At 35.3% G+C, this 27,546-nt stretch overlaps 1 protein-coding gene across 4 annotated transcripts in view; it reads left to right on the plus strand.

The window, feature by feature from the left end:
- The window catches only part of SMC2 (structural maintenance of chromosomes 2), a 54,940-nt gene that overhangs the window by 3,077 nt on the left and 24,317 nt on the right, over positions 1–27,546 (plus strand). For 3 of the 4 annotated variants that reach the window (XM_081236399.1, XM_081236398.1, XM_081236397.1), the window contains exons 4-17: positions 1,678–1,800; positions 2,423–2,461; positions 5,301–5,411; positions 5,620–5,664; positions 6,949–7,182; positions 7,420–7,569; positions 10,535–10,768; positions 12,198–12,357; positions 12,870–12,987; positions 13,755–13,893; positions 14,277–14,396; positions 21,634–21,838; positions 23,778–23,913; positions 26,711–26,835. In XM_081236399.1, the coding sequence (XP_081092525.1) occupies positions 1,678–1,800; positions 2,423–2,461; positions 5,301–5,411; positions 5,620–5,664; positions 6,949–7,182; positions 7,420–7,569; positions 10,535–10,768; positions 12,198–12,357; positions 12,870–12,987; positions 13,755–13,893; positions 14,277–14,396; positions 21,634–21,838; positions 23,778–23,913; positions 26,711–26,835 (1,939 nt within the window). The remainder of the gene's footprint in view (positions 1–1,677; positions 1,801–2,422; positions 2,462–5,300; positions 5,412–5,619; positions 5,665–6,948; positions 7,183–7,419; positions 7,570–10,534; positions 10,769–12,197; positions 12,358–12,869; positions 12,988–13,754; positions 13,894–14,276; positions 14,397–21,633; positions 21,839–23,777; positions 23,914–26,710; positions 26,836–27,546) is intronic. The other variant, XM_081236400.1, reaches the window with a different exon arrangement.

The following is a 27,546-nucleotide window of genomic DNA, read 5'->3' on the forward strand; positions in this document are numbered from 1 at the left end:
TAGAAAGTTATTCCTATATATTGAGCTAAAGTGCTGTCTTCAAGTTTTACACATTAATCCTCGTTTTCTTGAGAGCATCAAGAGTAAATCTAATTTATTCCGTATTTCAATATTTAAGTGTTCTGTAAGCCTGTTTCCTAAGCTAAATCTCTAGGTCTTTCAATTGATATTTAGTTGTTTATAGGTCTTTCAGTTGTCTCATCACATTGAATACAAATTTGCTCCAGTTTTTTATATCTTTTTTTTTTTTTTTTTTTTTTAATGCTTGGCACCTCAAATTGCATATACCAGAATTGGTCTAGCTACGACAGGATTAAGCAGAGTTGTTGCTTCTTTTATTTTAAGTACTCTACTTCTATTTTTCTCAATATGATGTTGGAGAGTTCATGATACATTGTGAATTCATATCTGATTTACTAAAAATCATTCTGTATTGTTCATGTGTGTTATTACTTAGCCACATACTGCCAGTTCTGTATCTAATCAGGTTTTTGAAACCAAGGGAGGACCTTACATCTGTCCCTTAAAATCTTTTTTATTATAGTCAGACTGTTTTCAGTTTGTCAAAGTTTTATTTTAAAAAATTCTGTTAATTCGCATTTACTCTCCAACTTAGCATTATGTAACTTAGATTTCCCTCTCTTTTAATGAAAGCCTCTGGTGAAAAAAAGGGGGGGGATTGACTAGATTGGGACAGAATCCTGTTCTCTGTCATTAAGCATCTATAAAATAATAACCCTTTAAGGATTTTAAGTAAGTCTGCTACTAATCTACCCAAAATTCCTGTCCTCATGCAATCCATATGCCTGTATCTTCACCATAATTTCGTTATAAAGAGTGTCTCAAATTACTTATGGGTATATTAGGACTGTTGTTCAAATATATTAATAAATAATCTACCACCCTCGTAATCCTGTCAGGGAAAAGGAGTGAATTAATATTTATTTAATATTTATTAAGTGCTTAATGTGTGCTGGGCATTGTTGAATGCACTGGGAAATACAGATAGAAAGAATGAGAAACATACCTTGTCTTTAAGGACCTCAAAATATGGGTGAGACAATCATACCCAAAAAATGATAATGCAAGTGCTGTAGTAGAGTGTGAATAAGCTGGTATCTCGTATAAGTTGTTCCTATTAAACCCATGCCAAAGTTCCATGGTTACTCTTTTTCTTTCAAGTATTTTCCAGTCATGTCTTTTACTAATCCCTTTTAGCATCTTGACAAGGATTGATATTAAACTATTTGCCTTTCATTTTCAGTATCTGACTTCTTTTCCTTTGGAAATCAAAAGGGAGGAAGAGGGGTTAACCTCTGAGTATGGAAAATTGTAGAAAGAGGGTGATCAGGGATAGAAACTACAATCTACACATACTTGGAAACATGAAGCTAGAAGGGCCCTTAGAGACCTAATCCACTGCAGGGGAGGTTAGGAGGCTTGTGCTTGGTTACATAACTAGTTAGTAAAAGTCCCTGGATTAGAAGCCAGTTATCCTGACTCAGTCTCATATTCTTTTTTGACCATGTCACACTTTCTTTATTATTTACCCTATATTGATTTTGTTTACCATTAGTTGGACAGAACAAACATGAAAAATAATGTATTTGGGAATTTATCATCATAGCTCAAGATGTGTGTGTTCATTTATATCTTTTAAAATTCTTTCCTTTTTAGGTGGTTATTGGTGGCAGAAATAAATATTTAATCAATGGAGTAAATGCAAACAATACCAGAGTACAGGATCTCTTTTGTTCTGTTGGCCTTAATGTTAACAACCCTCACTTTCTCATCATGCAGGTATTTCGTTTGTGGTCTTTATATCTCTTTCATAATAGTCTTGACATCTTTTATTTTTTAACTTATAAGAGAAGTGCTTCTGTTTGGATTTTTCATTTTTTATTTTACTATTAGCCTGCTGTTTGGGCATCTGTTAAGAAATGTGGGTTAGTTTTTTGTACTTACGTGTTCTAGTATATTGTATACATTTGAATTTTGAAGAATGTCTGGAAGTAATTTTCTTTGACTTATCTTGGAGGGCCATTGTTCCAAAAAATCAAGAAATGTTCAATAATTATGCTAACATTAATTTATATACTTAACCTGTCTTAGAATTGGAGACTTCTACATCATTAATATTAACTGTCTTGGAAATATGGTCGAGTTAACTTTGTATCATTTAATAACTTATGTAATTTGTATCACTTGTGAGAAAGTGGGTAACAAAATTCTAGAGTTATAAGCTACCTTTGGTCTCAAATCTAATAAAAGAAACATCTTTTCATGTAGGTGGAAGAAATAACTCCCAAAAGATTGGTGTATTAGGATACAACAGCTTCAGTGCAGATAAACATGTATGTCTTTAGGTTATTCTTTCTGTATTTTGTTATTATCATAGTAAGTTTGCCAATTTTATTTTCAGGGCCGAATTACCAAAGTGTTGAATATGAAACCTCCAGAGGTAAGAGTACTCTTTAAGGACAGTAAAAAAATAGTAATTATAGATATTGTCTTAATCTTCTAGGTAATCAATTTTTTTAACATAATTTTTTCCATTATTAAAATTTTTGGAAACATTTAAGAATGATTAGTAGAGAAAATAGTTTTGTTTTTTAATATTTAATACTGTGCCCCATTTTTTTTTTTAGTTATGTAACATAAACCTTCTGAGCCTTACTTTCCTCATCCATAAATTGGAGCCAATAATCCTTACCTCAGGGTCTGTTCTGAGGATTAAATGAGAATTCTTAAAAGAAGTAAAAGAAAAGCCTTAGGACCTTGTTAAGCAAAATTTTTTAAAAATTATTTTTTTAATTGAGATATAATTCATAAAGTAGTTTCAGGTGTACAACATAATGATTCTATATATATACATATATTTAATATATGTATATATCACAAAATGATCACAGTAGGTCTACTCAACATTTGTCACCACACAGGTAAAATTTTTTTTTAAGATGAGAACTTTTAAGATTTATTCTGTCAAATATGCAGTACAGTATTACTAACTGTAGTCACCATGCCATACATTACATCCTCAGGACTTATAGTTTGTACCTTTGGCTACCTGTACTCATTTTGCCCACCACCCTTTCCCCACCTCTGGCAACCGCCAATCTGTTCTCTGTATCTATGAGTTCACTTTTTTTTTTTTTAGAGTTTACATATAAGTGAGATTATACTGTTTTTGTCTTTCTGTGTCTGACTTAATTTACTTAGCATAATGCCCTTGAGGTCCTATCCATGCTGTCACAAATGGCAGGATTTCCTTTTTGTATGGCTAAATAATACTCTATTTAATTTATTTATATAGATAAATATCACATATTCTTTTTTTTTTTTTTTTTTTTTGCGGTACGCAGGCCTCTCAGTGTTGTGGCCTCTCCCGTTGCGGAGCACAGGCTCCAGATGCGCAGGCTCAGCGGCCATGGCTCACGGGCCCAGCTGCTCCGCGGCATGTGGGATCTTCCCGGACCGGGGCATGAACCCGTGTCCCCTGCATCAGCAGGCGGACTCTCAACCACTGCGCCACCAGGAAAGCCCTCACATATTCTTTATCCATTCATCCATCAGTGGACACTTAGGTTGTTTCCATGTCTTGACTATTGTAACTAATGTTGCAGTGAACATGGGAGTGCAGATGACTTTTCAAATTCGTGTGTTTGGTTCTTTGAGATAAATGTCCAGAAGTGGAGTTGTTGGATATGGTAGTTCTAGTTTTAATTTTTTGAGGAGCTTTCATGCTGTTTCTCATAGTGGCTGCACCAATTTACAGTCCCACAAACAGTGCACAAGAATTCCCTTTTCTCCACGTCCTCACCAGCACTTGTTATTTCTTGTCGTTTTGATAATAGCCATTCTAACAGGTGATATCTCATTGTGGTTTGGATTTACATTTGCCTGATGATCAGTGATGTTGACCATCTTTTCATGTACTTGCTGCCCATTTGTATGTCTTCCGTGGAAAGATATCTATTCATACCCTCTGCACATTTTTTTATTTGATTTTTTTCTATTGAGTTATATGAGTTCTTTGTGTATTTGGTTATTAACCGCTTATATATATGATTTACAAATATTTTCTCCCATTCAGTAGGTTGCCTTTTCATTTTATTGATGATTTCCTCTGCTGTGCAGAAGCTTTTTAGTTTGATGTAGTCCCGCTTGTTTACTTTTGGTTTTAGTGCCTTTGCTTTTGGTGTCAAATCCAAAAAAAAATGATTGCCAAGACTGCTGTCTAGGAGTTTTATGTTCCCGATACGGTATTAAAAGAAATTTTGCCTCTATAAAGTAGCCTTTCTCAACTGGTGTTCCATGTCAGCCTATAGAAAAAGATTTGAGTGAAATTAATTCATTACATACAATGGATTGCTTAGGACATTAAGACTTAATTTTCTCTTAGAGCCCCCTTGAGAAGAGTTGGTATGAAGGAATGAATGTTTTGTATAAGAGCAAAAGCTCTTTTGGTATTTTTTTTCTATGGAGAAGAACTAAGAAGATGACTGATATTTGATAATACTAGTCTGGTTTGACCATAGGTCATGCTTATTTTCTTTAGATAACATCTTAAGGGAAAACTTCTAATTCAAAACCTGTCAAATACATAGAAATCAAAATGGTTTTCAGAGAAATAATCCTCTTGAGATAGGGGTTGATGGTGACTAGAAGCTTCTGAAAAAGGAGTGCTAGCAAAATTGTCCTTACAAAATTGTAATTAATATTTGCCTTTTTCAGAGTACTTCTCATGAATTATTTTACTTCATGTTTACTTCTCAGCAATGTTGTGAGGTATTATCAGTACTCTGCAGAAGAAGAAACAGAGGCACAGAGAAAATTAAGTTACTTTCCCAAGTTCTTAAAGCATGTGCCACAGTTGGAATGCAGATGTTAGGCCATGCTTCATCCTCGTAGGAACAAAATGGCTGAAGTCTCACTTGGAACAATTTTAAGTAGAAATTTCTAAAATGAAAACTGAATGTTGCTAGCCTTTACTTTTTCTAAGACTCCTATTTGAAGGAAAAGAGGAGGAAGGAATTATTGGCTTCAGTTTTAAAGGAGATGTACTCTGGAACCTCAGTGTGGCATAAAGTTTGATTTTAGAATTGGCGTGAAGGTCAGAAATGTTTCTTGAATGTTAGGGTTATTAGCTAATATGTACAATTTTATGTACTTAACTTTTATGATCCATAATTTTGTTAAGATACTTAGGTTAAGGCATTAAATAATATCCTTAATGTAAATTCCAATGAGACTCATTGTCTTGGATTCTGAAAACATTAATACAATCGTCTTTCCAGATTTTGTCCATGATAGAAGAAGCAGCTGGAACCAGAATGTATGAATACAAAAAGATAGCTGCCCAGAAGACTATAGAAAAAAAGGAGGCTAAGCTGAAAGAAATTAAGACGGTAATTAAATTTATATAAAATATTTTGAGAGAAGAGAGTACTGTTGCATTTAGAGTTTCCCTGCTGTAAAAAGGGAAATTTTACTGCCGCCCCCACCCCCACCTAGCCTTAGTTCAGTTTTCCTTAGTCTTACATCCTACTTCTCCCTTTTAAATTTCTTTAATGGTACTTCACATACTGAAAAATATGATCTTCCTTTATTTTCCAGATACTTGAAGAAGAAATTACTCCAACCATTCAGAAATTAAAAGAGGTATGTACTATATATGTGAGGACAGCCAGCTAGAATGTCTCTCAAAATCGGTGATGTATCCACGATCATACACATGGGGATGAAATGTGTACCACTTCTCAGGAATTATTCTGGCGGATGAGATAAGGCGTTAGAGTTGATAGTCCATACTCAGCCTTCTGCTTGTAGAGGACAATGTACTTCATATCTATTAAGTCATAATGGTTTTGTAAATAGATTGCCTGTCTTAATCTCAGAAAATATGCCAGATTTTAATTCTTTGTTGAAGAGAAGTAAGTCTAAATTTTCCTGTACACTTAGAATTGAATGGAATAATATTTCATAAAGATATGGCCCTCTCAGTGACTTTTCTTGGTAGAGTGAATAACTTCTCCGATAAGAGGGGGCTGTCATTATAATTGCTGCTGTCAAGGCAGTTGGTAAATTAAAGGTATTGAAACAGATGACTGTTTTCTCTATAATCTTTGCAGCTTCTGACATTGTAATTAATGTTTCAGTGAAAGAATGTGTTTATAGCACATTGGTTTTAAATTATGTATTTAGGAATTTATTAAATGTTCATTAAAGTTTGATATTTCTCAAGCTCTCTTCTGAATCCATATAGTAGCATAGACATTATTGGAAAAACTGAAAAATTGTGATCTTGAAGGTTCTGGCTTTTGTATGTATGATTTAGTAGAAAACACTAGATCATGAGTTTAAACCTAGATGTCATGTTTGATTTTGACAAGTTCTTTCTAAATCTAATAATATAGAGTGGTCATTTAATCACCCTGAATTTGTTTCTTCAAACTAGGAACTTTTTGTTATTTTGTTACTTTGTCCCAGTAGGTCCTAATGGGAATCAAGTTTAGTAATGTGTGAGCAAATACTTATAAATAGTTACATGAATGACTGTTGGGTGGGCATCATGGTAATACTACTACAAAATACATTTAATAGTGCATCATTCATGGTTGTGTAGGTTGTATTTATATAGACTTCTTATTACTGCCAGTCTGTGAATCTTATGTCTGCATTTCTTTGTTAATCCCAACTGCCTGATTATATTTGAGAAGAAATAACCACAAAGGATTCACTAGAGATGGTATTATGCTATCTAACCATAGTTGTAATGTTATTTAAATCTTCCTAAAATTTATAATCCATGATCACTCAGTTTAAGACAAAATCCATTATATCATGTAAGGGAAATTTTATAGATGTTGCTGTATTTTGATTCTTTCCAAATTTGTTTAAAAATATGAGTTTTGAGTTATACTTTACTGGTGATTTCTCTTTCAGGAAAGATCTTCCTACTTGGAGTACCAAAAGCTTATGAGAGAAATAGAACATTTGAGTCGTTTATATATTGCTTATCAGTTTTTGTTGGCTGAAGATACCAAAGAACGCTCAGCTGAGGAGTTAAAAGAAATGCAGGATAAAATTGTGAAGCTTCAAGAAGAATTGTCTGAAAATGATAAAAAAATAAAAGCACTTAGTCATGAAATAGAAGAGTTGGAAAAAAGAAAAGATAAGGTCAGGCATATATGTAAGAATAGAATATACACTCTGAAAAAAATATTAAATTATATATTATACAATAACTATTTAGGATTTACTGGGCATTGTCTTCTGTATCGATTTCTTAATCTTAAAGTATAATAATGAAATAGCTTATAAAAAGTCAATAATTTATGTAGAAATTATACAAGAAAAGGACACCATGAACAAATTTTTCAGTACATTGATTGAATTGGGTGCATTTGATTATAGGAAATTGGAGGTATACTCCGATCTTTAGAAGATGCTCTTGCAGAAGCTCAGCGAGTTAATACTAAATCTCAAAGTGCCTTTGATTTCAAGAAGAAAAATCTGGCAAGTGAAGAGAACAAACGCAAAGAGCTGGAAAAAAATATGGTAGAGGTAAGCAAATGAGAAATGTAATTTAATTCTAGTAGTATACATTTATCCATTCTGTTAATATTTATTGAGTGTCTGCTATGGATCAAGGGTAATTGTTTGGGGTAGGATGTAGCAATGGACAAAATACCTTGTAGGTCTTTGTTCCAGTGAGGGAAATGATGATAAAGAAGATAAATAAGTGAAAAATATCATATGTTATATAGTGATAACTGATGTGGAGAGAAAATAAAGCAGTGGAGAGGGTTGTAGTATAGGGGAGGCTGGTGTAGTTTGGGATTTTAAATTGGGTAGCCATCGAAGGTCTCATTGGAAGGGCTGTATTTCATTAAAGACCTGAAGGAGGTCAGAGAACAATGTAGATAAATTGGGAGGCTGTGGGGAAAGATGTTCCAGGCAAAAGAACAGCAATTGCCCCAAGTGCCTAAGGTACTGGAAAAGTAAAGAAATAAGTGTAGCTGGCTGTCATTAAGTAGTAGAAATGCAAAAAGGTAATGGGGTGTAGGATCACATGTGATTTTGCAAAACATGTGAAGGACTTTGACCTTTATTCCGAGTGGCATGGGAAGCTGCTGGAGTTGGCTGAGCAGAAGCATGACGTTTTTTTAATAGGACTATTGCTGTTTTGAGGATAAACTAAAGATAAATGGAAGAAGCAGGGAATCCAGGTAGTAGGTGTCCAGGTGATAGCCCTTGGATAAATGCAATAGAAGTTGGGATACTAGAGAAGTTGTGGGAATTTATGTGTATTTTAAGGATAGGTCCAGCAGACAGACCCAGTAGATTTTTTTTTTAATTGAAGTATAGTTGATTTACAATGTTGTGTTAATTTCTGCTATACAGCAAAGTGACTCAGCTATATGTATATACTTTTTCATATTCTTTCCCATTATGGTTTATCACAGGATATTGAATATAGTTCCTTGTGCCATACGGTAGGGCCTTGTTGTTTATCCATCCTATATATAATAGTTTTCATCTGCTAATCCCAAACTCCCAACCCATCTCTTCCCCACCCACCTCCCCCTTGGCAACAAGTCTGTTCTCTATGTCTGTGAGTCTTCCTGTTTTGTAGATACGTTCATTTGTGTCATGTTTCAGATTCCACGTATAAATGATATCATATGGTATTTGTCTTTCTCTTTCTGACTTACTTTGCTCAGTATGATAATCTCTAGGTCCACCCATGTTGCTGCAAATGGCATTATTTCATTCTTTTTAATGGCTGAGTAATATTGCATTGTGTGTGTGGGGTGTGTGTGTGTGTGTGTACATACACACTACATCTTCTTTATCCATTCCTCTGTCCATGGACATTTAAGTTGTTTTCGTGTCTTGGCTGTTGTAAGTAGTGCCAGCAGATTGGTTTTTGACTGTGAAAAAGGATTGAAGGATAACTCCAGAGATTTGTCTTTGACAGTTTGAAATATGGTTACCATTTACTGAGTGGAGGATAATAGGCTTGAGGAGCCAGTTAGACATCTAAGTAGAGATGTTGGTTTGATAGTTGAATATATGTACCTTGAATCCAGGTTGGAAATACAAATCAAAATACATATGCTGGCATGCCCTAGGGCTAGTGCTCAGACTTCTTTTATATACACTCATTTCTTAGGTGATCCCATCCAGCCCTATAGCCCTAAATACCGTCTATATATTGATGCCTTTCAAATCAATAATTAGCCTTGACTCCTTCTTTGAAGGACTCATTTGTCAAGCTATTTAATTGACATTTTTATATGGATGACTTTAGAAGTCTAAAACTTAACATAACCAAAATAGAACTCTTAAATTTTCCATACCTACCCAAACCTGCCTGAGTTACTGAATTTTCCTCATGTAAGTAAATGATACCACTATTAACCTAGCTGTTCACTCCAGAACCTGGAGTCCTCCTGAATTTTCCCTTTTCCCTCAAACTCTATGGTATCTAATTCATCAACAAATTCTGTTGACTCTAAAAGTATATCCAGAATACAGCCACTTTTCACACCTCCTTCACTGCTAACCTGGTTGAAGCCATCACGTCCCAGGAGGGATACTCAGTAGTGTCCTTAATAGTTACCTTGCTTTTACTTGCTCACTGGGCTCCAACCACAGTTCCTCTAACACCCAAGCATATTCCTCAGAGCTTGCCAAGTATGCTGTCCCCCTAGTATTAGCGTGATCACACCTTTTGATTCATTTAGGTTTCTGCTCAAAATATCATCACAAAAGGCCTTCCCTCATCATTCTTAAAACAGTAGTCCCATCATTTCTTGTCCCTTTACCTTGCTTTAGTTATTTGTTTACTATGTCTTCCACCTTAGAAATGTAGGCTCCCTGAGGACCCTGTGTCTTTAATGTCTAGAATAATGCCTGGTACATATCTAATAAATATCCAGTGAATCATGAATTAAGTAAGCCAAAATTTCTGGTCACTTTCATGTAAATATGACTAGATTTTTTTTTTTGTTCTTTCAGTGCTGGTATCTTACATAGCATTAGATACCTGGTTACTAGAACTTAAAAGGTGTTAAGTGTTAGTAATGCTGTTCCCATAATTATTTAACACTTAAATTTATGGCCTTTAATAGCTTATATTTTCATATACATGCTCTTAATCCTAAAATCTCTACTTTTAAGCTTTGGGTAGGGTGGTTATTATTTCAATTTTATAGGTTTAGAACTTGATTTTTAGTTTTTTCAAGTGGTTTATTTAAATTTGCAATGATGTTTTAGTTCACTGTCTCCCAGATTTGACTATAACATATGGAATGAAAGTATTATTAGGATAAGAGGTACATTTATCCTAAAAAGTGAGAAAGGCTGAATTTCAAAATGGGAATAAAGTATAAAGTTATGATGGTTAAAGTACCATGTTCACTTCAAATTGCTGTGAAATTTGATGACATAAAGGTATATGTGTTTAAGAAAATGGATGGTTTTCGAAAATATAATACTTTCCAATCTGAAACTCTTCCTAAAGGATTCTAAAACTTTAGCAGCAAAGGAAAAAGAGGTTAAAAAGATGACAGATGGGCTGAGTGCCCTTCAAGGAGCAAGTAATAAAGATGCTGAAGCTTTGGCTGCTGCACAGCAGCACTTCAATGCTGTTTCCGCTGGCCTGTCCAGTAATGAAGATGGAGCAGAAGCAACTCTTGCTGGTCAAATGATGGCCTGTAAAAATGACATAAGTAAAGTTCAGACAGAAGCCAAACAGGTAAATATAGACAGTAAGCACTATGTGATTGCAGTTTTTATTCACTTTTTTATTGTCATTTTTTTTTGAGAAGCTCCTTGACATTATGCTTTGGCAGTTGTTATAAAATGTTGAAAATAATCAGATCAATATCAAGGAACTTGTTTATTGTTTAGTATATTCTGTCACTCTTTAGCACCTAAAACAATGAAATTCAAATATGTTCATTGCTAACTGTTGACAATGTTAGTTTAAGATGCTATAAAACGTAAAATACCTTTGTAGATTAATTGAAATTATAAGTGCCATAAATGCTCTGTTCTGCTTTCAGCATTGTATGGAATATTTGAGGTTAGTTTGTTTTCATCTTTTTGCTATTTTATTGACATCATAAAATTGAAGTTTTAAGCTTTAACAGGAAAACAAAAATGTCTTCATTTCTATGTCCACCACACTTAGTTCTTTAAAACTTTGTTTCTGAAACTTTGTAGTATCCTCCTTGGAAGTATCTCTACCTCCCATTTACCCCCATTCCAGTCTTTGGTTTCCCTACTCTGATTTCATAATCTTCAATGGCTTTTCGATCTATAAAATTGTTTTCGTATTTGTTTAGATAGTTGTGCAGCTTAGAAGTCCTATGAACGCAGGAGTTTTGATGGCAGAAAGAAAAAATGTATATATACACACGCACATTCTTTTATTTTTTAATGGAGGACTCATCTTTAAAAATACACACAGATGTGTGTGTATTAATCCCATTCAATGTTTTCTATTATATATTTGCAACTTTTTCATTCGAAGATTATGGTCACAAAAAAGGTGATGGTCAGTTTTTTTTAACTTATTTTATATTGGGAAAAGTCCACCATTCAGTTTTAAAGGAAGTATACATTCATTTAGATCTTAGAATACTAGTTCATGGTTTTAAGGAATAGTGCTCAATTATATAAACTAGCATTTAAGTATCAGACTTACAGCTTTTAAATTTTTCTGTCAGTTTAGCTTCCTTTTCCTGTATAATTTTATTTCTCATTGTTCAATACAGTTGTACAGTTAATTATACAACACAAATATACATAAATGCATATCTAAGTGGAAAAGGAGGGAAGAAAGTGATAGAAATAGCTTTCTATTTTGTTTTTAATTTAACCAGCTAATGACAGTTATTCTTTGATATAATTTTTGAGCTCATTGATGTCAGTTTTATAAATATTAAAAATATGGACTTAAATTGCAAATTATTTAACGATTGGAGCTTTTATTCATTTATATTCTGAGTAGTGTTTTGAGGTGAAAACATTGGGAAATGATTGATCTATTGAGATATTGATCCAAGTGACCAAACAGTTACATTTTCAAGGCTGATGTCTCTTAAAGCAGTCTGAATCTGTGGCCATTTTATCACTAGCAGTGTCTGCCTCATATAGTCTGTTACATTTTTCTGTTATAGGCTCAGATGAAGTTGAAACATGCCCAGCAAGAATTAAAGACTAAACAAACAGAAATTAAGAAGATGGATGGGGGCTATAGGAAGGATAAAGAAGCTTTAGAAGCTGTGAAGAAACTTAGAGAAAAACTTGAAGCTGAAATGAAAAAGCTAAATTATGAAGGTTGGCCTTTAAAGATGTTAAATCATTAGGAAGTAGTGATTATTGATAGAAACTTCCTTAAATAAAGGAAATAGCAAGTAGGAAATATTTTATCCCATTAATATTAATGGGTATTAGTATAGGAATTATTTATAAATATAGTCACAAAAAATAAGTATAAATTAACCCTTTGAATTTTTGAAAGCTCAATACTGAGAATTTCCTGCTTCAGTCACTCTGAAGTGCCACTTGAAAACTCAAAAATGTTATTTATATATTTCTACGTTAGTAGGTATCCAATTCATATGTTGTTTCTTGGCATGAAAATGGTGTTATGTGTTGGAAATATGTCTACTTGACACTTGATAGAAATTTGAATGTCAAGCATGCTTTTATTAATAATACTTACCAGAAGTTTGTATTTTGCTTTTAGAAATGCTTTGGAAATAGAGGTTACTAATATTTTCCTTAAAGCAGTAGAATATTTGAGTTTTTAAAACTTGGTTTCAATTTACTTATGACTTATTGTTCAGAAAACAAGGAGGAATGCCTTCTGGAAAGGCACAGGCAGCTATCTCGTGATATCAGTAGATTGAAAGAAACATATGAAGCTCTCTTGGCCAGGTTTCCCAATCTTCGATTTGCCTACAGGTAAGAGAGCTAAACATTGAATTCTAACATCATGGTAATAACCAGGACATATTTTTGTATGAAAGTTATTGTAAGCTGCTTTTCCTTAATTGATATTTTTTCCTTAAATGTTTATTGAATGTTTCAGATTTGTAGGCAGGGGAAATTCTTGTGAAGTTTAAGGCTACTAATGCCACTAATCTTAAAACCAAAATGAGGGGAATTTAATCTCAGTTGGAAAGTTCCTTTAAAGTTATTATATCATTAATATTAAATAACTGTAAACATTAACATTTTACAGTTTATTTTACTATATGGTTCTTTTTTCATGGAATACTTAATATATGTATTACAAAGATTAGAACATCAAAGTTATTTTGTTACATTGAAAACATATATACTGAAAGATCTTTCAATTGATTTTAAAACAATAGTCAAGTGTATAGTAGCATACTGTGTAAAAAAAAAAAAACAATGTACATACCTTAATTAAAAAAGGCTTTATTACTGAAAAATACTATCAGCTGACAATGCAGGGTTGCCATAAACCTTCAATTTGTAAAAAGCAAAACAACAACAAAAAACAGCAGTATTTGTGAAACACAATAAAAGGTATGCCTGTAGCTGGCTAGTCATCTGAGACATTTGAAATTTTTTTGTTTCATTAAAACTATATGATTCTTGTGCTATCACTTTAATGTATTGTCAGAAAGAGCTCTTGACTACTAAAGTACAACTTTTTCTATTTTCTTATCTAAGATTAATTTTTGTCCACTTTTCTGTTTTAGGGATCCAGAGAAGAACTGGAATAGAAATTGTGTGAAAGGACTTGTAGCTTCACTGATTAGTGTGAAAGATACATCTGCAACCACAGCTTTAGAATTGGTGGCTGGGGACCGACTCTACAACGTTGTAGTAGACACAGAGGTAAATTGATTTTAATGAAAGAAAACCTATAATTGCTGTTTAGCTTGAAAAATCATGTGCTCCTAGTAGAACTGGGTACTTTCTTGATGTTTTAAGCTTCTCCTAAGGCTGGATGCTTATCTTTACAGGGTAAAACTATAGAATTAATGACTTTTTTATTATGTTATTGATTATATTTAATTAACTGTATTCCGTTCTTTATTATGGCTGAGTAATGCTAACTCAGGAGCCCAGAATGCATATTATCGATCTTAGAATTTTGATTGTTCAGGATAGTAGGCACTCAGCATTTATTTGATTATGGATTCCTAAACTTGCACTCATTCCATTTAAATGTTCTCTGTCATTAATATTTTTTTCATTTCTAATGCACAATGTTTTAGGTTACTGGAAAAAAGCTACTAGAAAAGGGGGAATTGAAGCGTAGATACACTATAATTCCACTCAATAAAATTTCAGCCAGATGTATTGCTCCAGAAACTCTGAGGATTGCTCAGAATCTTGTAAGTCTTTTTTATATGCTTTATCTGCATCTTACTTTTTTTTTTTTTAATTACAGGACATTAGCTTTGTCCTTTGAAGTAAATTGGGATTTAAATCATATATCAAAGCACAAAATTTTATTGTGATACCATGCTTAAAAAAGTTAAGGTACCAAAGAGAATAAGTTGGCTTTTGTTAAATTAGATGGAGAGAGAATAGAAATGTTGGAAGACTAAAATACCCTTTGATATTTTAAAGTTGTAGTATTAAATGTCCTTATTTTATTTTATTTTATTTTATTTTATTTTTTTTTCTTTTTGCGGTATGCGGGCCTCTCACTGTTGTGGCCTCTCCCGTTGCGGAGCACAGGCTCCGGACGCGCAGGCCCAGAGGCCATGGCTCACGGGCCCAGCCGCTCCGCGGCATATGGGATCCTCCCAGACCGGGGCACGAACCCGTATCCCCTGCATCGGCAGGCGGACTCTCAACCACTGCGCCACCAGGGAGGCCCCTTATTTTATTTTTTAAATTTTTATTGGAGTATAGTTGATTTACAATGTTCTGTTAGTTTTAGGTGTACATCTACGTGATTCAGTTATATATATATGTGTGTATATATATATATATATATATATATATCCATTACTTTTCAGGTTATTTTCCCATATAGGTTATTATGGAATATTGAGTAGAGTTTCCTCTGCTATACAGTAGGTCCTTCTTAGTTATCTGTTTTATTTATAGTAGTGTGTATATGTTAATCCCAATCTCCTAATTTATCACTTCCCCTCACGTTTCCCCTTTGGTAACCATAAGTTTGATTTTGAAATCTATGAGTGTTCCTGTTGCTGGTCTCTTAACTTCAAAAGCATTTCCCATTTCTTGGCATTTGTACTCTTCTCACAGTTGCTGGTTTTGATATCGTATTTGTATCTGGATGATTTCCAACCTTTACTTTATGTTTGCCTTTCTTGGTGAGCTTTCCCATTTGTGATTTTCTTGCTTCTAGTTATGGACTCCTTTTTGTCTTTTTTTCCTGCCTAGACAAGTTCCTTTTGCATTTGTTGTAAAGCTGGTTTGGTGCTGTTAAATTCTTAGCTTTGGCTTGTCGGTAAAGCTTTTTTTTTTTTTTTTTTAAATATCTTTACAATGGTGTGTTAGTTTCTGCTTTATGACAAAGTGAATCAGTTATACATATGTTCCCATATCTCTTCCCTCTTGCGTCTCCCTCCCTCCCACCCTCCCTATCCCACCCTTCTAGGTGGTCACAAAGCACCGAGCTAATCTCCCTGTGCTATGCGGCTGCTTCCCACTATCTATCTATTGTACGTTTGGTAGTGTATATATCTCCGTGCCACTCTCTCACTTTGTTACAACTTACCCTTCCCCCTCCCCATATCCTCAAGTCCATTCTCTAGTAGGTCTGTGTCTTTATTCCTGTCTTACCCCTAGGTTCTTCAAGACATTTTTTATTTTCCTGGATTCCATATATATGTGTTAGCATATGGTATTTGTCTTTCTCTTTCTGACTTACTTCACTCTGTATGACACACTCTAGGTCCATCCACGTCACTACAAAAACTCAATTTCGTTTCTTTTTATGGCTGAGTAATATTCCATTGTATATATGTGCCACATCTTCTTTATCCATTCATCCGATGATGGACACTTAGGTTGCTTCCATCTCCTGGCTATTGTAAATAGAGCTGCAATGAACATTTTGGTACATGACTCTTTTTGAATTATGGTTTTCTCAAGGTATATGCCTAGTAGTGGCATTGCTGGGTCATATGGTAGTTCTCTTTGTAGTTTTTTAAGGAACCTCCATACTGTTCTCCATAGTGGCTGTACCAATTCACATTCCCACCAGCAGTGCAAGAGTGTTCCCTTTTCTCCACACCCTCTCCAGCATTTATTGTTTCTAGATTTTTTGATGATGGCCATTCTGACTGGTGTGAGATGATTTCTCATTGTAGTTTTGATTTGCATTTCTCTAATGATTAATGATGTTGAGCATTCTTTCATGTGTTTGTTGGCAGTCTGTATATCTTCTTTGGAGAAATGACTATTTAGGTCTTCTGCCCATTTTTGGATTAGGTTGTTTGTTTTTTTGTTATTGAGCTGCATGAGCAGCTTGTAAATTTTGGAGATTAATCCTTTGTCAATTGCTTCATTTGCAAATATTTTCTCCCATTCTGAGGGTTGTCTTTTGGTCTTGTTTATGGTTTCCTTTGCTGTGCAAAAGCTTTGAAGTTTCATTAGGTCCCATTTGTTTATTTTTGTCTTTATTTCCATTTCTCTAGGAGGTGGGTCAAAAAGGATCTTGCTGTGATTTATGTCAAAGAGTGTTCTGCCTATGTTTTCCTCTAAGAGTTTGATAGTTTCTGGCCTTACATTTAGGTCTTTAATCCATTTTGAGTTTATTTTTGTGTATGGTGTTAGGGAGTGTTCTAATCTCATACTTTGACATGTACCTGTCCAGTTTTCCCAGCACCACGTATTGAAGAGGCTGTCCTTTCTCCACTGTACATTCCTGCCTCCTTTATCAAAGATAAGGTGACCATATGTGCGTGGGTTTATCTCTGGGCTTTCTATCCTGTTCCATTGATCTATATTTCTGTTTTTTTGCCAGTACCATACTGTCTTGATTACTGCAGCTTTGTAGTATAGTCTGAAGTCAGGGTGCCTGATTCCTCCAGCTCTGTTTTTCGTTCTCAAGATTGCTTTGGCTATTCGGGGTCTTTTGTGTTTCCATACAAATTGTGAAATCTTTTGTTCTAGTTCTGTGAAAAATGCCATTGGTAGTTTGATAGGGATTGCATTGAATCTGTAGATTGTTTTGGGTAGTAGAGTCATTTTTTCACAATGTTGATTCTTCCAATCCAAGAACATGGTATATCTCTCCATCTATTTGTATCATCTTTAATTTCTTTCATCAGTGTCCTATAATTTTCTGCATATAGGTCTTTTGTCTCCTTAGGTAGGTTTACTCCCAGATATTTTATTCTTTTCGTTGCAGTGGTAAATGGGAGTGTTTTCTTAATTTGACTTTCATATTTTTCATCATTAGTGTATAGGAATGCCAGATATTTCTGTGCACTAATTTTGTATCCTGCTACTTTACCAAATTCATTGATTAGCTCTAGTAGTTTTCTGGTAGCATCTTTAGGATTCTCTATGTAGAGTATCATGTCATCTGCAAACAGTGACAGCTTTACTTCTTCTTTTCTGATTTGGATTCCTTTTATTTCCTTTTCTTCTCTGATTGCTGTGGCTAAAACTTCCAAAACTATGTTGAATAAGAGTGGTGAGAGTGGGCAACCTTGTCTTGTTCCTGATCTTAGTGGAAATGGTTTCAGTTTTTCACCATTGAGGACGATGTTGGCTGTGGGTTTGTCATATATGGCCTTTATTACGTTGAGGAAAGTTCCCTCTATGCCTACGAGGCCAACATCACCCTGATACCAAAACCAGACAAGGATGTCACAAAGAAAGAAAACTACAGGCCAATATCACTGGTGAACATAGGTGCAAAAATCCTCAACAAAATACTAGCAAACAGAATCCAACAGCACATTAAAAGGATCATACACCATGATCAAGTGGGGTTTATTCCAGGAATGCAAGGATTCTTCAATATATGCAAATCAATCAACGTGATACACCATATTAACAAATTGAAGGAGAAAAACCATATGATCATCTCAATAGATGCAGAGAAAGCTTTTGACAAAATTCAACAACCATTTATGATACAAAACCCTGCAGAAAGTCTGTAAAACTTTTGATCTCTGTTGATTGAATCTGAATGAGAGCCCTGCTGGGTAGAGTATTCTTGGTTGTAGGTTTTTCCCTCTCATCACTTTGAATATATCATGCCACTCCCTCTGGCCTGCAGAATTTCTGCTGAAAAATCAGCTGATAACCTTATGGGGGTTCCCTTCTATGTTATTTGTTGCTTTTCCCTTTTTACTTTTAATGTTTTTCTTTGTATCTAATTTTTGCCAATTTGGTTATTATGTGTCTCGGTGTGTTCCTTCTTTGGTTCATCCTGTATTTGATTCTCCTTGCTTCCTATAGTTGAGTGTTTCCTTTCTCATGTTAGGGAAGTTTTTGGCTACATCTCTTTAAATGTTTTCTCAGACCCTTTCTCTCTTTTCTCCTTCTGGGACCCCTATAATGTGAATGCTGTTGCATTTAATGTTGTCCCAGAGGTCTCTGAGACTGTCCTCATTTTTTCTCATTCTTTTTTCTTCATTCGGTGGCAGTGCCCAGTGTTGTGGTGACTAGAGCCTGCACTGGATATTGGGTGGGTCCTCCACTTTCCTCTGTGGTTGTCACTGCCGTCAGGGGCAGGGTCTGCTCCCTAGTTGTTGGAGTAGAAGCCCCCAGATCTGTTTCTGAGCTGTGTTTCTGATCTGCGGTGTGAGGTAGGCAGGATTTCTCTCCCACTGGGAGAGAAACCACTGAGTATTCCTCCTCTGGAGCTGTTCACCTGTGATTGTGCTCTGTTGTGTCACCTTCCACCCATTGTGCTGGCTCACAAAGTACACTGCTGTTGGCCCTGCTCTCGTCCCCTCTTAACTGTGGGTTTGCTGGCAGTTGGCCCTGGTGTCTCTAAAGCATTGTTTTCACCAGGCCACCAATGCACATCCACTGAAGTCAGGTGCCAGGACTGCAGCAGTCGTGCACATGGAGTTGCTGTGGGACCTATGGAGGCAGCTCAGACTCTGGCCTGGTTCAACTCGCACAAAGCCCACAGCTGCTAAAGCCAGACCTGTCTCAGCTGCAGGAGCACTCGTTGCCTGTTTGGATATTCTGCAGGTGGTAAATTTACAAAGCCGGCAGCAGAGGTGTAAATCCATGGTTCACAAAGCTGCAAAGAGAGGTGTCAGCTCTTCTTCCTTAGTCACACGGCCCCTGAGGCTCAGACCTACCAGCCTCTGCTCCTGAGGCTGCCCCTGAGCACATGAGCCTGCCCAGGTGGGAGGGGGCCAGGGCAGCGGTCAGGATGTGTGGGCTGCCCAGGCGGGAGCCCCTCGTAATGCCTGCAGCGGCAGGTGCCAGTGCGTGGGGAAAGAGGCTGCCGTGGTGGCTGTGCCCTTCGCACACTGCTCAACAACAGCGCTTTGCTTCTGTGGTGGCTGGGGCTTCTTCCACGAACATTCCTGGTTGCTCCTGTCCCTTCAGGCTGACTCCATGCAGACAAAAGTGGTCCTCTCTGCAGGTCAGCTCTCCAAACCCCACATTCCAGTGCCCAGCCCCTGTCCATACCACCACACGTGTCTCAGGCTGGGGCGTGCAGGACTGTGGCACAGACCATCTGTGTAGGTCTCACTCTGTCCTGCCTGTCACAGACTGGTTGCTGCACTTCCCTGTGAGCCCTCGAAGCTCCCCTTCTGTCCCATCTGATCTCCCCACTGGTGAGGATATCTCCCCAGGTGTGGAACCTCTCCTCTCCTTCAGCTCCCCTCCAAGGGGTACATGTCCCATCCCACTTCCTCTTTTCTTTTTTATTTCTTTCATCCTACCTGGTTACATGGGGATCTTTCTTGTCCTTTCAGGTGTCTGAGGTCCTCTGCTAGTATTCAGATGGTGCTCTGTGAGAATTGTTCCATTTGTAGATGTATTCTTGATATATTTGTGGGGAGGTGTGTTCCACGTCACCCTACTCTGCCATCTTCTAGAATGTCTTTAAACCTAAGTCACATGACTATCAGGCGGCATTAAATGTTAAATTTTTGATTTCCAAATAGAATTATAGAGCTTATAGATAAATACAAGAATTCTTCAGGTTTTTTCATGCCAGGCATACTTAAACTGGCTGCAGTGACAACCGTTATGGAAGGTATCCATCCATCTTGCAGAGATGCTTCTCTATTAGAGCTTTTCTAGATTGCTTACCAACCTATGAACATACAAAGCAGGTAACCAGTATATGCAGTCAGCTGCTGAGATAGATCTAAAGTGGTGTGGTTACTAGTAAATAGATGAGTACAAGGAAATACATTTAAAAGGCTGTAGTGGTTGCATAATATTTGGTAAAAATATGAAGCCAATCATAAGATTCAGCAGTGATATCAGTTATTGAACAGGCATTCCAAGTGCATGAGTTGAAAAGAAAATACTATGAAACCTGAAAATGCATGTATAATTAAGATACTAAATGGATAGTCAGTATATTTCTTGAAATTGAGACACCTTCAATGAAAATTGTTTACTATCAGAAGAAGAAAGATGAGTACAGAGTAATTGAAAGGTGGTATTTTTGGTTAGTATTTACATCCTTTACTTAGAAAAATCACCTTAGGGTCTAGAAGGTTTTGGAAGTTATTTTAGTACTATGTCAAGTTCCAGTGTTAGAAGTCAATTGGGGTTTTAAGTAACAACTAAAACACTTCTACCCAGATCCCTCAGCCAGACCCACTTAATGGTAACTGCTATGTCAGAGGACACTGCTGAACATATGTTACATAGATCTGCCTTCATTATGATTTCTGCTACTACTAAGCTCCATAAAGTATGCTAAGTTGTTCTAAAAATGTGGGCAGAGGTAGACATTATAAACAAAGGTTGAGAAAAGACAGTTGGATCAAAATAAAAGATTGAGGGATTTAAAAAAGATTTTTTTTTACTCAATTATTGTTTTTATTTCTGTAACTAGCAGGTGGTTGCCTTAGCATGTTTTATTTGAATGAAAAAGTATTCACTTTGGAACAACCAAGTTAATAATTGAAGTAAAACATTTTATGTAATTGTGTTGATCCAGAAATTGATGTACTTTAATTAAGAAAGGATGTTCACTAGAGGGGTGGGATAGGGAGGGTGGGAGGGAGGGGGAGACGCAAGAGGGAAGAGATATAGGGACATATGTATACGTATAACTGATTCACTTTGTTATAAAGCAGAAACTAACACACCATTGTAAAGCAATTATACTCCAATAAAGATGTTAAAAAATTTTTTCTAAAATAATCCACTTTGAATTTAGAAACTTGGTAGTGGCTTCTGCTTGATTGAAACTCTCATAATGATTGGTATTCTAGCTAAATATTTTACTTAGATTTTTCAGTGTTTAAACTTAGAATTGTTTTTTTCTAAAAGTGTTGAGTTTTCTATAGCATTTTAGAAAATTCAAAAGGAGTTGTAGTGCTGGATAGGTATTCAGTTTCTGTTGTGGCAGTTCTTACTATTTTATAAAATAATATTTGAAAGGAAAGGAGTAATATGTATCACAACATAACTGTTCTCCCCTAGGTTGGCCCTAATAATGTTCGTGTGGCTCTTTCCCTGGTTGAATACAAACCAGAACTTCAGAAAGCAATGGAATTTGTCTTTGGAACAACATTTGTTTGTGACAATATGGATAATGCAAAAAAGGTAGCTTTCGATAAGAGGATAATGACTAGAACCGTGACTCTAGGAGGTGATGTATTTGATCCTCACGGGACGTTGAGTGGAGGTAGGTTTTATATCATTTTGTCCTCACAATTCTGTGTGGTAAATAGGATGGGGGCTTTTTTTTTTAAACAGGAAATATTGGGCTTGGAATGACTTAATCCAGTGTTTTATTCCTAATCAAAGGATCGAGTTTTCTTTTGAATACCTACTTTGTGACAGGTGCTTAATATTAATTGAGAAATTATACACTGTCATTGTCCTGAAGGAACTCATAGGCTAGTAATCAGTCCTATAGCTTTTCTTATTCATCTTAAGTCTATTCCTGTTTATTTTCTCTTGCTTTTTGTCTTATTAAGATATTCTAGTCACTGGGATATGAAGTCTTTTTAGTCAGAACATTTGTAGCTTAACTACCCACTTCTCCTTTAGGAAACATGTTAACTTGTAATTTGTGTATATGTTACTGCTCCTGTCAAACGTAAAACAAAAAATTAAATCTGCCTGAATGCCTTAAGTAAGGAATTCTTAGATAATGACCATATATTTCTTGTTCTAATATTTGCAACACTGAGTTTCCAGATCTGTGTCAAGTGACCATGTAATAAATAACAAACACTAAATAGTAGTTACTGTGTACTGGGCAGTGTTGTAAGACTGTACTGTCCAATACAGTAGCTACTAGCCACATGTGGCTCTTTACACCAAAATAAGACAATTAAAATTAAATAAAATTAAAATAATTTCCTTAATTGCACTAGTCATATTTCAAGGGCTCAGTAACCACAAGTGGTTAGTGGGTAATTGGACAGTGCAAATATAGAACATTTCTATCATTCTGTAAAGCCCTATTCTAAGGACTTTAAATGATTAGCTTATTTAATCCTTATAGCAACCATAAGGTAGACATTACTATCATCTCCATTATACAGTTTTAGAAACTAAGGTATAGAGTGATTAAGTAACTTGCTGGTAAGTGGCAGAGCTCAGAATTTGAACTCAGGTGGTCTGATTACAGAGTTTGTGCTTTTAACCAAACCAAGAGACTTGGATGCCTCTTGAGATATCAAGTGTCTTAATTTCTTTCTAGGCCAAGAAAACAGCCAATATAATGAATTCCATGATAAAGTATCAAGTTCCCCAGTGTACAAGATGACTAGCATCTGCAATTGGAAGATAGAGACCAAATATTTTTAAATATCTAAAATAGAAGAAACATTTTAGATTTCATTGAATTGGAGGTTCTTAAAATTCCTGCTTAAGAGATAGCAGATATGTAACCCCATATCTATAAACAAAGTGCTCACAATAGCATTGCTAATTGACCTTTGCATCCTCCCATCAAACCTAGAGTTTTCTTGCCAACCTAACACCTCAGCCTGTTACTGCCGGTTATAGTGCACGTAAGGTGAAACCAGTTTACACTGCTACATCGAGTTTAGACCACATTATGATGTGGTAATAAACAGCTCCCAAATCTCAGTAGCTTACAAGTTTATTCCATAATTATGCTACATTATCTGTGGGTCACTTGTCTCTGCTCCCTGTTATTCTCATTATGGGACCCGGGCTGACTGAGAAGTAAGTCCCTTTTTTGAACATACTTTTCTCATGGGAAGGGAGGGGGAAAACATGGTAAATTATGTGCTGCCTCTTAAAGCTTCCTTTCAGAAGAGGTACATTTCCCACTGATTGGCTAGAGCAAAGCACATGGCTAAGCCTTATGACAGTAGAGAGGGAAATGGGCCTGCGAGGGATGGGCCCAGACGGCAAGGGCAATGATTATTTTGAATAAATAATCCACCACATCTACTTAGAAGTATTTGTTATCAAGTATGTATGCCCTACGATTCAAATGATGAAGTGAATTCTGTAGCTTCATAAACTTACTAAAGATTGGCTGTTGAATTATTTCAAGTATAATTCTCTCAGAAAAGTTTTTATTGCTTACTAAATACATGGTAACTTGGTGTCAAAGGCCTGTTTCAATTTGCCTCTGTCAGGTGCCCGATCCCAGGCAGCTTCTATTTTAACCAAGTTTCAAGAACTCAAAGATGTTCAAGATGAGCTGAGAATCAAGGAGAATGAGCTACAGGCTCTAGAAAAGGAATTAGCAGGTCTTAAAAACACTGCTGAAAAGTAAGACTTTGGTTGGATTAAGCTGTATTTAAAAATTTTCTTGGTCAAAGATTTGCATGGTAGAAGATGAAAGAAAATTTTATTTAAAGAAATACTTCTGACTTTTAAATAATAACCTTGGTATTATTGAATAAGTTGTGAATTGATAACTTGTTTATCAGTTTTTTTTAATATAAATAGTGTCTTTGTTTTAAGAAATTGGGGAAAGCTAATTAAAAGAAGGAAAGAAAAATCAGCCAAATATTCCCCTTTTTCTGCTGAGATATACACTCTGTTAACATTCTGCTGGGATTAGTGAGGAAATCCATAGATACTCTAGAGGTTGATGCCAGAGGATACTTGAGTCCTTGATTTGAAATGATGTAATATTATAGCATCAATCAGGTGACCTCACTAAGTTTTGCAGCATTATGGCTGTCCTGTACATGTTGAAGATCTCTAAGTTTACTATGGAGAAGTTAAACAAGTTATGTCAAAAGTCACTGCTAGAATTAAAGTGTTTACTTACAGTGTATTTTCTGTGTGGGTGTGGATATAGGTATGTATGCATACTTTTCAACATTACTTCTGTTTGTGTATGATGCATATTTTGTGTATGACACAATATGCATATGGCTTTTTTTTTTTCAAAATTGGTACCATGCTATTTAATGTAACCTTTTTTTGTCACTTAACATTATTTACTGTTGTTTGCCTCATGCCAAGTACTCTTCGAGGAGCTGGGAATATAGCAGGGAGTCAAATAGATATATCTCTTCATCTTGTTTTGATATGTGTAGCTGGGGCAACAGACAATATAAAAAGTTAAACTGGTAAAATGTATGTTAGATAATGCTAAGTTCTAAGAGGAAAAAAGTAAAATAGTAAAGGAGATATGAACTATCCAGGGCAAAGAAAGAGGTGTTGAAATATTATATGGGGTGGGCAGGGAAAGCCTTACTGAGAAGAAGACTGTTGAATAAATACCAGAATGATGTGAGTGAACTCGCCATGTGGTTATCCAGGAGAACAGTCCTTACTTGCTATAAAAGCTTCAGGAGTATAAATGCCACAGACTTACTAAGTACAGTATTTGAGAGCTTAATTGTAATTTTTTTCTAGTCACTCTGAAGATGGCAAATGGGAACTGAGATAAAATTAAAATAAAACATTTTATTTAGAATTCACAATACTGAATAAAGCTTTAAAAAAAAGAGAGCGAGAGAGATAAAAACCTTGAAATGAGAGACTTTCCTGGTTCGAGCCCTGGTCTGGGAAGATCCCACATGCCTCAGAGCAACTAAGCCAGTGCGCCACGACTATTGAGCCTGTGCTTTAGAGCCCGTGAGCCACAACTACTGAAGCCTACACACCTAGAGCCCATGCTCCGCAACAAGAGAAGCCACCACAGTGAGAAGCCCACGCACTGCAATGAAGAGTAGCCCCCGCTCGCCTCAACTAGAGAAAACCCATGTGCAGCAACAAAGACCCAACGCAGCCCAAAATAAATTAATTAATTTTAAAAAAACTTGAAGTGATCTTTTTTTTTTTTTTGGTAAACTTTTGGCATTCATCTTCTGAAATCACCAAAACTTAGAATGGCACCAAGACTTCTTTGGGACACAATATTATATGGAAGAGATTGCTACAGTAAGTCAAAGTGGCCATTTGAAGATGTAAATTGTATCAAAATGCCCACTTTCAAACATTATATACATGTAAAGTCTGCCTTTTACCTTCATTACCATACCTTAACCATAAAGTGAATGAACTTTTTCTGTGAGAAAGATACAAAAAGATTTCTTTGATATGTGGAAGCTCTGTCAAGGCAATGAATTTGTTGTCACATTTGGCTTGGAACTGTTAACTTTGTTGAGCAATACTGGATCATTTATTCTGCAGAGTTGTCTTGTAGACTAATTGTGGCCCAGAGGTTAAGGAAGAGAAATAGATTTGGAAAAATGAGTGGAAGGGTCAACTAAAGCCATTCTTTCATAGATCATATCAGGAAAATAGCTTATATCTTTTTTTCACATTTCTACACTTTACATTTTTAAATGAGTTGGAAAATGACTCAAGTTAAAATTATGCTGTCAAGCAGTCTCAGACAAGAATACTCAAGGGAGTACTTATGCTTTATAAGTTGCTTCCTTACTTTTTCCTCAAACCTCATGAATTTCTAGTGACAAGCAACCTTTGAATTTACTGTAATTTAAAATTTCACTGCAGCTGAATTAGCGAAATACCTTCCAAAGAAATAACTTGAAGCATCCAGAACTGGGGGAGAATTACAGGGTTTGCAAAAAAAGTGCTTTGCAAATGTTTAAGTTCAGTACTGTGCCATTTTAAACTACCAGTTTCCTTACAAAATGTAGGGAACAATATTATTTTTTTAACATTTGAAACTAGGGATTAATAGATAACAAAATTTTTGAAATATTATATAATTGTTATGTATTCTATTTCTGTGATGGGGAGCTGTTATGGAGTTTTTCTTTTTGATAAGGATCAGTGGGAGGAGTTATTTTTAAGGAAGCCTATTTATTCAAAGATTATTAGTATTTTCTAAAATTAAGAATATTTCTCTGGATAGTTACAATTGGTCTTGGTCATTTAGGGTTGTTTACCTTCAGTAACCAAGTCAAACGAGTTTAATTGATGCCTCAGAAATGCGGAAGTTATCAAAATGAGTCTTGTAACCAGTGGCATCTTATATTATGTTGTATGAGCTTGTTTTGGGTAAGAGCCTGTTATTTAAAAGCATGTCTCTAACATCAGAAAAACTGTTGTTATTTATTATAAACTTCTCTTTCTTAAGGTATCGCCAACTAAAACAGCAGTGGGAGATGAAAACTGAGGAGGCAGATTTATTACAAACCAAGCTTCAGCAAAGCTCATATCACAAGCAACAAGAAGAATTAGATGCTCTTAAAAAAATCATTGGTAAGACAAAAACATTCTGTGCTAATCTGTTTCTACTGATAGCCTTACTTTCGGTATTTAGCAGCTCTTGTGCTTATTGTATATTTATCTGCATTAATTACTTTAAATATTTTAATTTTAAAAAATATTTTTCAATTTAAATATTTTAATAATTTTCTATTAATTTGCCCTTTTTTTATTGGGTTGCTCATAGCTTGTTTTTATTGTACTCATACATAAGAGTCCTGATTTTTTTTATAGGTCACCACATTACAAATATCTTTTTTGTTATGTGCTTGTCTTTTAGTTTTATGTTTATAGTATTTTTGTTATACAGAATTTTTTAATGTGTAATTCAATTTATAGCTGCCTCTGTCCCAAATTTTAAGAACCTATATTATACCTTTAATCAGAATTTAATTGTATATGGTAGTTTTAAATTTGTCTTGTTCCTTAGGACAATATTCACAGGCCTATTTCCCTCACTAGTATTTTCATTCTTTTTTTTTTCTCTTTTACAAAATTAAAAATTCATCTATTTCACTCACCTCCCCCACCCCTGCCTCTAGCAACCACCAATCTTTTCTTTGTATCTACAAGCTAGGATATTTAAGAGTCCACGTATAAGTGAGATCATATGGTATTTATCTTTCTCTGACTTACTTCACTTAGCATAATGCCCTTAAGGTCCATCCATGTTATTGCGAATGGTAGAATTTCCTTTTTTTTTTT

The sequence above is a fragment of the Mesoplodon bidens genome, assembly GCF_964165515.1.
Source record: "Mesoplodon bidens genome assembly, chromosome: 6".
NCBI classification, from domain to species: domain Eukaryota; kingdom Metazoa; phylum Chordata; class Mammalia; order Artiodactyla; family Ziphiidae; genus Mesoplodon; species Mesoplodon bidens.